The sequence below is a fragment of the Camelus dromedarius genome, chromosome 34 (genome assembly GCF_036321535.1).
Source record: "Camelus dromedarius isolate mCamDro1 chromosome 34, mCamDro1.pat, whole genome shotgun sequence".
Lineage (NCBI taxonomy): Eukaryota > Metazoa > Chordata > Mammalia > Artiodactyla > Camelidae > Camelus > Camelus dromedarius.
The window spans coordinates 5,832,706-5,845,975 of record NC_087469.1 but is presented as its reverse complement, the minus strand read 5'-3'; the positions used below and the strand labels follow the sequence as shown (position 1 = coordinate 5,845,975).

The 13,270-nt window shown below is 55.1% G+C and overlaps 1 protein-coding gene across 2 annotated transcripts; it reads right to left on the bottom strand.

Annotated features, from left to right (window-relative positions):
• Positions 1 to 1,227: 1,227 nt before the first annotated feature.
• Positions 1,228 to 12,843, bottom strand: HTR3A (5-hydroxytryptamine receptor 3A). Of its 2 annotated transcripts, XM_064482253.1 has the most exons (9): positions 12,768 to 12,843; positions 10,289 to 10,455; positions 9,265 to 9,309; positions 7,050 to 7,159; positions 5,621 to 5,790; positions 4,289 to 4,449; positions 3,744 to 3,954; positions 3,414 to 3,635; positions 1,228 to 2,006 (listed from the first exon to the last, which is right to left on the bottom strand). In XM_064482253.1, the coding sequence occupies exons 1-9, from the start codon at positions 12,832 to 12,834 to the stop codon at positions 1,708 to 1,710; spliced, it is 1,452 nt and encodes a 483-aa protein (XP_064338323.1). In that variant the 5' UTR covers positions 12,835 to 12,843; the 3' UTR covers positions 1,228 to 1,707. The 2 variants fall into 2 exon arrangements, with proteins under 2 accessions (XP_064338323.1, XP_064338322.1); XM_064482252.1 differs by having other exon boundaries at positions 3,414 to 3,954.
• Positions 12,844 to 13,270: the final 427 nt, after the last annotated feature.

Below are 13,270 nucleotides of genomic sequence, written 5' to 3'. Positions count from 1 at the left end.
GCTGGGGAAACCCTGAAACCTACCTATGAACAAAACAAAGTAAAATCCTTAACTACTATCAAAAGCACATACATCTGGGATGGAAATAACAGATGAAACCTCATTCCAGCTCATCTTAGGGACAAGCAGCTGGTTAGGCAATATTTAATGAGTTCTTTCTGCCTGCTGGGGAGGCTGGGGTGAGAAGCTCAGAGAAGCTAAACCAGACAAATCGGCTTCCTCAGGCTCTAGGCTTTTTCAGACACGAAGCTCTCAAGGGCCCAAGGTTCTGCCCTCCATCTGGCCTCTGATGGTCTACAAACTAGAGCTGCAGAGTTTGGGGTCAAGGGAAGGTCTAGGTTCAGGTGTTCCATACTGAACCCCTTACAATTAGCCAGCCTGAAACAACTCATCCCAGATATTCAGGGGTGGGGTGGGGTGGGGTCCTTTTCTTTTAGCCTGGCAGACTCCAGTCCCTGAGAGACAGGCAGCACAGGACAGGGAGAGGGATAAGGCTGAAGTGAGCACAGGAGAACCGGGGAAAGCCTCAGGCAAACATGGTGGACGCTGAGCACCATTCTCGGTGGTTTCTGGCGTTCCTTTCCTCTGAGCGCTTGTTAGGTGGGTGGAGCGGTAGAGTTGCTATGCTCCTTAGCATGTCTTAAAGCCTGCTGAGTGGAAGAGGGGCCCAGATAAGAAAAGTAAGATCGATGCTCCAGACTTTGCTTCCCTCGTGGTCCTGCTTTCTGGTAGATGTGCCAGGGGCCGGCTGCTGAGAGTTCCCAAAGGAGACAAACTGAAGACTTGGCGTTCTCTGCTTTCAAACACCAAACCAACTGGTGCTGGCCGTGGTACTGATGTCCTCGCTGACTGCCAGCTTCACCAAGAGACTGGGAGCCCAGAATGGTAACAGGTCTGTGTACGCCCTTCCAGCATCTTTCCAAGGGTCACAGAGCTAAGCCTCCTCCTCCCCACCTCCCCACTGCTAAGTGTTCATGGTCCTGACCCTCACACCTCAAATCCCACCTCCCGTTCTTCAGAAGAGCCACCGTTTGGTCACCTCTGAACTCCTTGGGGAGGAAATCACCAAACACCTGAAACCACAGATAATTCTCCAACCTCATTTTCACCAGTAACTTCAAACCTCATCTTCCACCCACCCAACTGCAGACAAATAAATGGTCAAGAAGAGAGTTTAGGGCTTCATCGCTTTTTATTACCCAACCCCCCCCTCCTCCCGCCCCCATCTAAATTGTGTTCAGGGAAGTAGCCACAGGTGAAGTGAACAGGGAGACGTTAACGATGGATAAACCCAATCCAGAGTTATCAGGCCCGTGCAGTAGAGAGCTGGTTTACCCTCCATCTAAAACAAGGCTGAGGGAGTAAGCAGAATTCCAGAGTGACTTATTCAGGGAAGCACCAATGGGGAAACTGAGGCTTGATTGCTTAGGTAGTGAAGTCAGGGCATGCTTGGGTTGCTCTTGATCTAAGACAGCATGTTTTAAAGTCATAATGGGCAAGTAGGGGAGTGGAGGAGGATGTAAGGACCAAGGTTTTAGGGAAAAGTTAAGGCCCTGGTTTGGGATTACTGAGATGAACTGGCAAGGGAAACAGCTGGGGAACTGTGTATGTGTCTTGAGAAGGTCCCTGGCATCCCCTGAGCCCTTTAAGTCCCCCATCCCCGTCCTAACCAGTGCCGTTACCCACCCCCTGCTGGGCTGTGCCCACTCAGGAGTACTGCCAGATGGACCAGAGTGTGACCAGGGTGACACTGTAGGCCAGCACTGCCAGCAGGTAGATGCGGAAGAGCAGCCTGTCCAGCAGGGAGCCCACGCGCAGCCAGTCCCGGGCCACCTCTCGGCTCTCGTCCCGCTTCTCCAGGAAGTGCCGGATGGAGGTCAGCTCCTGCAGCAGCCCGCGCATCGCCAGGGAGGCCTCCCGAGGTGGTGGGGGAGGGCTGCCTCTGCCCCTCGGGGTCTTCTCCAAGTCCTGGGGTCCCGCCCAATGGCTGCAGTGGTTTCCCATGTCTAGAAGAAAGGCAGAGTGTTGGCAAAGGAGGGAGGCCCAGCACGATTGCCTGAACACTGGCCCTTATGTTTCTGTGGCCTCAGGAATGTTTATTACATGCAATTTTAGGCCTAAAGAGTACAGAGAATAACTTAACGTGTTTGACTCAACTTAAGCATATAAAGAAAGCCCATAAGGTTGAAGGTCCCTGTAGACCCCTCCCCACATCACCAAGACCGTGAATTTGATGTTTACCCTTCCCATGAATTTTTTTTAACCCATGAGCTTCCTCCAGCAATTTGATATCCATTATTTCATTTGAGCCTCCCAGTGGCCCCACAGAGAGGCAGAGTAAGAGTGGTTACTATCCACACTCTTCATATGAAGATGCTAAAGCTCAGAGAAGTTAAGTGACTAACCTGGGGTGACACAGCTAATGGTGAGGCCACCAAAGCCCAGTATCAGATTCCAAATCCACTGCTCTGTCCACTACATCATATTAACCTCACTGCCTCCCCGGCGTGACTGCGAGACCTTCTGGACCAGAAAACACACCTTGGGATCACTACCTTTACCAAGTGCGCAGTGGGATTGGGTATTAGGCTGGCATATGAGCTCATTAGCTCATGATGAGGTGGTCTTAGGTCAACCAAAAGTCTTCTGTAAAAGGCCTGGCCCCAGCCAGGAGGAGAACACAGAGGAATGGAGTAAGGTGGCGGGTTTAAAACACCAGCTTAGAGTCAGATGGGCCTGGGTTCAAGTCATGGTTTCACTAGGTCCTGGCTCCATGAAGTAGGGCAAGCGGTTTGGCCTCTGCCTCTGTTTGCTCGTTTGAAAAATGAGAATGGGGATCCTGTTGGGTTGCCATGAGGATCACCTGTGATAAGGCACATTTTTCACCCGGTAAAGTGATCAAGAAATAAACCAGCAAACTAACAATGCTGATAGATTCCGCAGGGGCATGAGGAATTTAGTGTCCCTCTGTGCCCTCTCTGCTTCATAGGTGTTTGAAATTCAAAAGGACCCTGTCTTTGGCTGATTCCAAGGAGAGAGTGATAGGAACCCGGCTGCAGTAAAGAACTGGGTGGGCATAGTTGTCCTATTAACTGCCTGAGGGTATCCATTTGATCTACCTTGGGGTCCGTCTCGGGAAAGGCCACTCCGAGCCCAGAGGTTTCAGCTCCTAACATGCTTAGCTCTGGGATGCCTAACTCCTCTCTGTCTGCATCTGGGCTGATGAGCGGATGCAAAGGTGAGGAAAGGGCTGATTGATGCCTTTGGCTGAAGTCTGCCGTGGGCACTGTGTGCAGGCCGGTACCCAGTTCCCAGGCCCAGCCCAGGACCTCTGGCCTGGCACGCCCTCTGGAGACTCCCCACCATGTCCCTGCCTCCAGGCCAGAGGGGGACTCTCCTATTCACACTCTCACCTGAGCAGTCATCCATCTTGGCGGCTTGGGAGGTGGCTGGGGGCCTCCGGGAAGCTGACTGCTCCCCTAGGCAAAGGAGCAGGGCGATCCTCTCCAGAACCAGGTGCCGAAGCCAGGCGGGCACTGGCCGCTGCAGGTCTTGCTTGTGCACAAGGCGCACGATGAGGATGGTCTCGGCCAAGCTGATCACCAGGAGAGCCATGCACACGATGAAGTAGACACCTGTGCACCCCGGAGCGGGGTGGGAGTGGGGGACACACACGGGAGGTAGAGGTAGGGGAGGGCCAGTTCCTCGGCCACACCGAGCTCTTCCCCAGGAGAGGGTCTTACCGATGAGGGGTGTGCCGATGGCCGTGGCCGGCAGCGTGTCGGACACAATGATTAGGAAGACCGAGTAGCCCAGGAGAAGAGTGATCTTGAAGGAGACCCTCTCACCGCTGTCCGGGGGCAGGTAGAAGCCCACGATGTCCATGACCATGAGGAAGATACTGGGCAGCAGCAGGCTGACCGCATAGAATAGGGGCCGCCGGCGGATGACCACCTGGGATGGAGGGAGGAGTTCGGGGAAGCCTGGGGACCTGAACCCCATCCCAGACCCCCTGCTTCATGGAGATTTCAGCCTGGATTGCTCAGAGAAGGAGCTGAAAAGACCCCACATTCTGCCTCTGGATCCAGGCTCGGGGCTGTTCAGGGTAAGTAAGGGGCAATTCAGTTGTATTTCTCCATCTACTTCATTGAGGTTCTGAGGGATGAGTGTGACCCTGGAGTTGAGAAAAGGGCCACGGAGGTGCCTCCAATATGCCTCCTTAAGTCTATCTGGGTGTGACTTTCTGCATCGTTTTACCCACATCCGCCCCCACCCCCACCCCACTCACATAGAACTTCATTTCCGCGTAATGGTGGCTGCTTTCTATGCTGAACTCCTGAAACTGGGTCAGCACCCCCAGCAGCTCCCACTCGCCCTGGTTCATGAAGACGCTCCTGTCCGACTTCACGGTTTCCGGCAGCCGCAACAGGGAGATATTGATGTCCTGGACTGAGACGGGAGAAATCAAGCAGCTTTGGCGTCTCGGCCGGGAGTGTGCCAGACCCTGTGATGGTGGGGCCGCACCCACGTGGCATGGCTCAAGTCTCAGCCCTTAACCTTCAGCCTCAGCTTCCTCTGCTATAAGATGAGGTGATAGTGCAACCCTGTACCTACCTGTGAGCGGGGCTGCGGTGAGGGAGATGAAGGCTCGGACAGAAACACAGCAAAATGCAGAGAACCAGACAAACCTTTTATTCGGAAACTCTCTCCTCTCTCTGTATCTGTCTGTCTCTCTGTCTCTCATACAGACACCCACACCCCTTCAAGCACATTTCTAGGTTTCCTGTTGGACTTTCTCATTTAGGAAGTGAGCGAGAGTCAGCATTCCTCACCTCTGCCTTCAGAGAGCTGCCTGTCTTTAACTTTTTTTTTTTTTAATGGAGGTGCTGGGGATTGAACCCAGTACCCTGTGCATGCTAAGCACAGGAGCTGGGAGGGAGGAGGAGGGGGCAAGGTGGCTTACAAGGGGAAGCTGCAAGTGTATAACAGAAGGAACGAGGAGCATTGGGGTCCAGGGAGGAAGGCAGCTGGGCTGGGAAGCGCATGCCAGGTGAGGCTGGAGTGGTGGCTGTGGGCAGGGCCAGACTTTGCAGGGGCCTGTCGGCCAGGTAAGAGATTTGGATTGTGTCTCAGGGGTGCTGGGAAGCCACTGAGGGTTTTAAGCAGAGTGACATGATCAGATTTGCATTTTATAAGATCTCCCAGGCCGCTGTGAGGAGCATGAATTGGAGGGGGACCAGCGGAGTGGCTTTCGCAGCAACGTGGGCAGGAGATGAGGGTGGTTTGCATCGAGGGGAGGGGCTGTCAGTGGAGAAGTGAGTGGATTTAAAAGACATTTCACGCCAGCCCCCATCTGTGATGTTGGGGAAGAACTGTCCCTGATTGCGCATCCTGCCATCAGTTCACACCGGCACATTCAATCCTTATGACAGCTGAGGGGGGCGGGAAGGGCAACAGTACCAGTGCCGTTTGGAGGATGAGGAAACAGAGGCCCAGTAACAGTGACAAATAAGTGGCGAGCAAGCTGGGTGCGGGAGACCGCATCCTAGGGTGTGCTCCTCCCGCAGGCGTCCTGGGGGCCCCCCACCCGTGCTCCGCCTCCCGGAGCCCGCAGACTCACTGGTGTGCAGCCAGCTGGTGAAGGTCAGCGAGCAGTTCTGGACGTCGAAGGGGAAGTTGTAGATGTCGAGGCTACAGGCGGTCACCACCTGGAGGGGCTTGTAGTTCTGGACCTCCCCGTCATGCCGGACGTACACGTATGGGATATATGGAGACTTCCCCACGTCCACGCTGGCCAGGGAAGAGGGGTCGGTGTGGGGCGGGCTCAAGAAGCAGGTCAAGCCCTGGGAACCTGAAGGTCTCTGAGCAGCTCAGCAGGGAAAGAAATGCAGGGGGTTCCAGGCAGCAGGGCAGCCTGGCAGTTTAGTCTGGTCTTCGTTTTCCCAAGCTTCTTATCTACCTCCTGACCTGCCACAGCCAAGGCCACTTTCCAAATAGTAAAGGTCATTTCTCCTTTATTCCCCTGGCAGCCTAGCCACGAAGGCAGACCAGGTGCCCTCAGACCCCAAAGCCACGGGCTGTAAGGAGATTGCCCAGCTGTCCCCATGTACCACCCCTGACCCCAGGCTGGGCAAAGCTCAGCCCCCAGGGTTGCCAGCCTGGTACAGATAGGCTTGGTGGGAAAGCAGAACCTTGAGAAGTCAAGACGAAGGCTACTTCACTGTTTAAGCTGGAGACCCAGGAAACTGGGGCTCCCCAGTCCCTCTAGCCCAAGCAATGCAGGGCGTGGGGCTCTGGGTCAGCTGTCTCCCCGAATAATGATGCGAGGGACACCCCCTGAAGATGGGCGATGCAGTGGGTACTGGGTGGAGGGCAACTGGCCCCCGCCACCTTCCCCTTCAACCTGCCTGCCCAGCCATCTTCCCAGCCCTCGGATTCAGGAGCCCAGGCAGTGGCGCCTGAAGGATGGGGAAAAGGGAAGTTGGTCAAAGCCAAATGAGACAGTGTTTGGCTATTGGGAAAAAAGTCTGGTGGGACCCATTTTATATCAGGGGTGCAATCTGTGGCCTGTCAGGCACCTGTGTGACTTGAAAGTCTGAGTGTCTCCAGGCCCCAAATCTCCTCTATGACCAGGAGCGGTAACCACCACTGGTACTTCATTCCTTTCAGTAATAGTCCTGCTCCTTTTAAAACACAGCTGCCCCTCATTAGACTCTTATAAGTCAGTGTGGATTCATTCACTGGCCTCCTTTTCATGGGGAAGAGGGCCCTTGGGCCAAGAAGTACAAAGTTCCAACATCAGACATAGAAAAAGAGGAGTTTGTCTGTTTGTTTGTTTTTTAAAGAAAAGGAAAAGAGGAACAAAAAAGACAAAGGGGAATTTGGGCCCAAGCCAACTTTACCTACAGTTCTGCGGGTCTGGTGGGGCATCTCAAACGCAACAGCTGGGATCTTGTCTCCCGCCCCCTCCTTTCCCCAGCCCCCGCGCCTCCCCACCCCCACCCCCCACCCCCCGCCCTGCTGCCTGGCCATCTGATGGCAGCACTCACAACTCATTGATGAGAATGTCCGGGACCCAGATGCTGTCCGTGGGGATGGACAACTTGGTGATGTTGTCAAAGTCCTCAGGGTTCCACTGGAGAAACTCATCAGTCCAGAACTAGGGGAGGAGAAGGTACAGTCACGGGCAACCCCTTACATCTTGGGCGGTATGGTCTGCAACTCAGGCCAACTTCACCGCTCGGAACCCCATGCAACAGGTGGTGTCTTCTGGGGAGAATCTTGGTGTCAGTGGTGCCCAGACCACTCAGTAGTCCCCCAGCCTCTGTACTCACACATCCGTGTTCGAACATGACACAAACAGACGCAGCCTCTCCCCGGGAAGGTATTCAGTCTTTTCTAAATGTTATAAATCCTCTAGCCACCAACTGAGGGATCTTAGACAAATAGCTTCTTGGGTCTTGATCTGCACATATGCAAATGTAGCATGCACCTCACAGGGTAGAGATGGTTATTGCTAAATTTTGATCAATGCTTCCTGCACTATCCTGCCAGCATGACTGATCTAAAATGTAAATTTGATAGTGTCACTCCCTTGCTTAAAATTCTTCAGTGGTGCCCTGTTGCCATTAGGATAACATTAAACCTCACGGGCAAGAAAGGCCTACATATTCTGACCTGCACCTGTCTCTCTAGCCTCATTTTTCTTGCCGAGCTCTCCGTGCAATCTACCCTCCAGCCACATGGAATTAAACATTGTGGAAACCTCCACATCGTTGCATACCCTGCTCCCTCCCCATCCTGCAACCCTGTCTTCTCTATCGAGATGAATGTTTCTCATCCTTCCAGACTTAGCCAAGGCATTTGTCTGTTTCCTTCTCCAGGATCCTTCTATGACCCCACTCCCCAGGCTGGGTTTTGTGCCTCCTCTGTGCTCCCCCAGCGGCTGGTACCTCACTTTGCTGCATTGGAACAGTTGTCTTGCTGCTTTGAATTGTGGCTCTTGTGTTGGTGGCCTCCACTAGTCTGTGAGCTCATTGTGGGCAGGGCCTGAGTCTAGTTTGTGTCTCTAATTCTGGTCCCTTAGCACAGCTGCTGGTACACAGCCGACTGGCCTCACTGCTGGGACAGACAAGTGATCCTACAGGTCCAGAGGTGGGACTGAGGCCGGATGTCTCGGGAAAGGGGCCCCAGGCTGCCTGTGCTTTCTTGGGTCCCCAGCTTCAGGCAGGTGTGCTCTGTATAAAGCGATCTCTCCAAGGCCGAGAGGGAGCAGTACATGAGGAATCAGCATTCTGGCTTCTTCCTCCACACCACTCCCTGTCCCATGAGCTGGTGGTGGAGGTGGATGTCGCCGTGAGTAGGGGAAGGGATTTAACAGAGACCCACATCTGCCAGGTGTGTCCCCAAAGCCCCCTTCAGGTGTGACTTCTAGGAGCTGTCCCCCGCCTCCTGCCGCCCTCCCTTCAGCCACTTTGGTGTCCCCTCCTGCTCTGCCGTCTTCCCCACAGCCTCAGGGGCTGCCGGAGCAGGACCAGCTGGGGACCGCAGCCCCCGCTGCTGGCCTGCCCTCCCCTGCCAGCTCCAACCAGAAATGCCGCCAGGACCTTAGAGTCATCCACACCCGGGTCCCTGAGCGATGCCCCTCAGAAGCTGGCAGAGGAGGGAAACGGCAGAGGAGGGGAAGGCTAGGTGGATGGACTCATCCTGTTTCAATCACCCAATTTGGTAGTCGTCCAATTTGACTTCACAGAAGGAAGAACTTTCTAGCAATTAGAGCCGTTTGAAAGCCAGCAGATGCCTTCTGAGCTCTGGGGCACTGAGGTGTTTAATCAACAGAGGTGGGGCAAGCACTTGCTTGAGGTGCTGTGAAAAACCTCAGAAGCCAGCAGGGTTTGGAGGATTTCCCTTCTGCTAATCTTGAAGCTTCCTTCCGTCCCCTGACATTAGAGGAGTCCAGACTCAGGAGATCCTGGGTCTCATGAGTATGCCTGGCCCCTCTCCCCTCCCCACACCTCTCCCTTCCTCTCCTCCCCCTCCCCCCTCCATCCCCTCCCCTCCCCTCTCTCTCCCCTCCCCTCCCCCCCTTTCCTCCCCTCCCCATCCCTCCCCCTCTCCCTTCCCTTCCCATCCCATCCCCTCCCCTCCACAAGGCCTCCTAGAGTCCAGTCCCATCCCGTCCTGACTCCTCTGAGATGGAGTCTTTCCAGGAAGGGTAAGTCCGGTTCCAGGAAACGCGGGTGGGGGAGGGGCTGGTCGGCTCACCTGCCGGTACCAGATGTAGGTGGTCAGTACCTGATTCTTCTCATCCTGAGGAAGGAAAGGGTGCTCAGCACAGGTGGCCCTGTGGGCTGGGGGCCCACCTTGCACACACCAACCCCAACAGGAGCTGCTGCTCAGTGTCCCTGTTTCCTTGGGAAGTAAGAGTGATGAAATGGGGCTGGGAAAATACACCAACCAGGAAAACTTGGTCTTTAATAGGACACACCTAGAAAGAAGTTCAACTTTTTTTCAACCTCATATGTTTATATATATATATATATATCTCCTATTACCTCCTATTATGTTGTGTATATTTTGCATATACATATATAATATAATAACAGAAGATGATAGAAGACATACGTGACAATATCATGGAGATACACGTCTGTACATTTATACATCTCTCTATCCAGATAGATGTCTGTCTCCTGCCTTAGTATGAAGTCAAGCTGTGCAAAACCACATAGAGTGAAAAATTCATCACTCTCCCTCCCTCATCCAACTCCCAATCTCCCTTCCCAAAACAACCACATTGTAGTAAACTGTGAAGGTCCGTTCCGCCCACCCTCCCCCAGCACAGTGCCCAGCATCTCTGCAGTTGCCTTTTTGTTTACCTCTGCCCAGTGTCCGACCTCCTCTGCTGGGCAGTGCACCCCACCCTACTCCAGTAATTGATTAATTGACTTATTTATCATTCGTTCTTCAACAGCAATTTAGTTAACACCCGCCATGTACCAGGGATGTGTGCAAGACAGCAAGGGCGTAAGTGGATCGGACAGTCTGAGCCCTCACGCAGCTCCCACCGCAGAATCAATGTGTGACCGACCACCTGCCGTGAGTGACCCACTGGCTGTAGGGCGTGGGAGAGGCAGCCACGCAGGTGAGCCCAGTTTTCTGGTTTGGACAGCTGTCCTGAGCCGTGCCAGACCACAGGTATTGTGGGCAGTTAAATGCCCACTGTGCTGCCGGGGGGCGACTTGGTCTCACGTGGTCTCCCACCCAGGCAGCGGGGCGGAGCGCTCACCACATTGAGGATGGCGTAGACGATGACGTCGATGGACACGGTGGTCGGCTTCCTCCAGTCCCGCACCGGCCGCACGCCCTTCTTGTAGTCAGCCAGGAGGTGATCTGACAGCCTCAGCAGAGCGGGCCTGGAGGAGTTCTGGGCAGGGAGGCCCCCGCCGTGCCTGGCTGGGAAGGAGAGCAGTTCCAAGTGGACGGTGGGGCCTGAGCCTTCCCCAGGTCTCCTGCCCTGGTTTGAAAGCTGTTCAAAGGAAAGTGACCCTAGCATTCCCCCCCTCCCCAGATGCCCACACACCCCACAGGATGACATTCTCATCACTAGAGCATTTGTCTAGAGAGATTCCTGCCAAAATCCAAAGGGATTGTCTGGAAAGGGGAACAGAGGTGCCCGTTTACATGAGAAGGGCAGCCGGGCGGTAGAGCAGGTGACATTAGACAGGTGAGGTCTAAAGCAGGCTGAGAACTGAGACAGGCTGAGAGTAGCTGCCTGCCCAGAGGAGGTGCGCCCGTGGGAGATAAAGGGAAGTTGGCGCTGGGACGTGACGCTGGGAGGTGCGAGGTCTGCAAGAAAGCACAGCCCCACGCACACAGTTTCTAAGCCCAGTGGGCTGTCGAGGGTGAGCTGCAGCCAAGGTCAGATCTCAGCACCCGCCCAGCTCCTCGCCATCCTCTTGACCCCAGCCCGCAACTGACAAAGAGGGAGGGGTGGGCCTCCAGTAGAACAGATGCCCCACCTCCGTCCTGCAGATTCCATCCCCAGAAGATTCCCGCCCCCTCTCCATGTTCCCACAAACTCCCAGGGACGGTTGGCCAGGCCTCCTCTGCGGGCCAATTTGATGGGGTTAGGAAGAGGGCTGGGGTGAGGTGTGTAGGAAGCGAGGAGAAGCCAGATTGTCCCCAGAGCAGGAGGCCTGCGAGGACAAAGCAGCGACGGGAAAACCCAACTCCGAGGCCCAGCCCCTCTCTGGGGGAATTTCACCCGCACCTCAGTCGTCCCTCTGGGAAACAGTATGGGTGCTTCCTGAAAGATGCCAGAAATATGGTGGTAAAAGAGGGCGGGGAAGGGGAGCGCCGGGGGGACCAGGATACAGGCTGCAAGGCCATCAGGGGCTGGCAGTGTGAGACAGACCCTGGGGCCAGCAGGCCTGGATTCTCGAAACAAAGCTGCCTCTTTGATGGTGTCCATCACCTGTGCAACCTGAATAGCAAATTGGCCCTGCCCCTCACCCACCTGCCCCAGATAACCTTCCAGCTTCCCTCAGAAAGACAGAGAAGAGCAGAGAGAGAGGAAGACAAGAAGCTGTTTACTGCATGTCTCTCTTGGAATATTATCAGTGAACATATGGCTCATTTCAGTTTCAGAAAAGCCCACTGCAGTGGCTTTCATGACAGTCCCCACTATACAGACAAAGACCCCTAAAGTTCAGAAAGTACTGTGTCCTATGAATAAGGGAAGTGAGATTTGAACCCGGGTCCCTGTGTGTTTTCACTACACCAGCAACAGCCCAGCAACAGTCCTATTGTCTGGGACTGTTACCAGTTTGGAGAGAGCCAGACCGGGCCCTGCAGGCCTCAGAGCCAAGGGCCATTGCTGGGAGGGGCAGAGCTTCTCCCCAGACAGCGAAGCCCCAGACCACAGTCATAACTTGCAGCCTCGGCCTCCTTGTCGCACTGAGCTTCCCTAAGCGACAGCTCAGGGGGGAAGAAAGCCTTGTGCCCAACAGCTGTTCAGATCTGTCCAGTTAAGCATATCCTAACTGTGCCCCAGGCCCAACTTTAACTCAGCTCTGGACGGAAAGAAAACCTCCCCAAATGGGGACTGAACATTGTCTGAAGCTGAAGGAAACAGATCCTTTTGTGCCTAAAACACCCTGTATCCACGGGAGGCAGGAAAGGATGGGTGGGGTAAGGCAGAGAGAAGTTTGGTGTTATTGGAGTTTAGCCCTGGAAGGGAACTTAGAAGTGGAAGGCCCAGGCAACTTGTGCAATGAAAGCAGTGGAGTTGAGGAAAGATGACCACGTTAGTTCTGGCCTCCACGCGACTGCTAATGAGCTGTGTGACCTTGAGTGAATTACTCCGCCTCTCTGGACCACAGCATTCCCACTTATAACAAGAAAGGGTGGACCACATGAGCTCCAAGTTCCCTTGCAGCTGCCATCTGATGGGTCTGGGGGCAGGGCAAAGAGAAGGGGAGCCCCTCTCTGGTGCCTGTCTAAGCGTTTCCCGCATCACAGGCTGCTGCTCTGAGCCCCTCTCTGCAAGCCCTGTTCTCCCCTGTGCTCATCCTCTCCAACTTGCCAGCTGGACCCCAGTGCCTTAAAATTTTCTCATGCTCCTATGTGGTAAGATCCCTGACTCTCCAACAGCTTCACCCACTCCCAAAGCCCCCTTGCCTCAACTCTTGGAGGAACTGAGCATCCGCTACCCAGCCTCCGTAGCCGCCGGCCAGGTCCCATGTGCTTCCCCACGGTCCCCTTACCTTCTCCCGGCGCCAGGAGCGTGGGCAGAAGCAAGGCAAGCAGCGCCCACGGCACCCACAGCAGCATGGCGAGCTTCCCGCCGGGCGGGGGTGCCTCTGAGTAGCCCTCAGGGTGAGCCCTGCTGAGGACCAGCCGGCTCACTCTCTGCCAGCCGCATGTCCCCACCAGCCTGCCTCTCTGGGCTGGCTGCTCCCCGCACCTTCTGAGGCTGCAGCCTCCCACTGCCGGGGCCACCAGGGCTGGGAAGCTGCCAAGTTTTCCTGCAATCAGTGCTTCAGCTGGATCAGGTTTCAGGGTGGGAGGGAAGGGGAGGGAGCCAGTGAGAGGGGAGCCCGCCAGACTGATGTCATGTGGTTGGAGCCCAGTCCACGCATTTGGCCAGGTGGCCCGGCCAAGTTCCCCAAGGAGTGACTTGGGGACAGGGGGCTGCAGAAGCCCCTGGAGCGAGGATGCAGCCTGTCTGCTGGGAGGTGCTCCAGGCTGCTGCCTTCATTTATGTCCC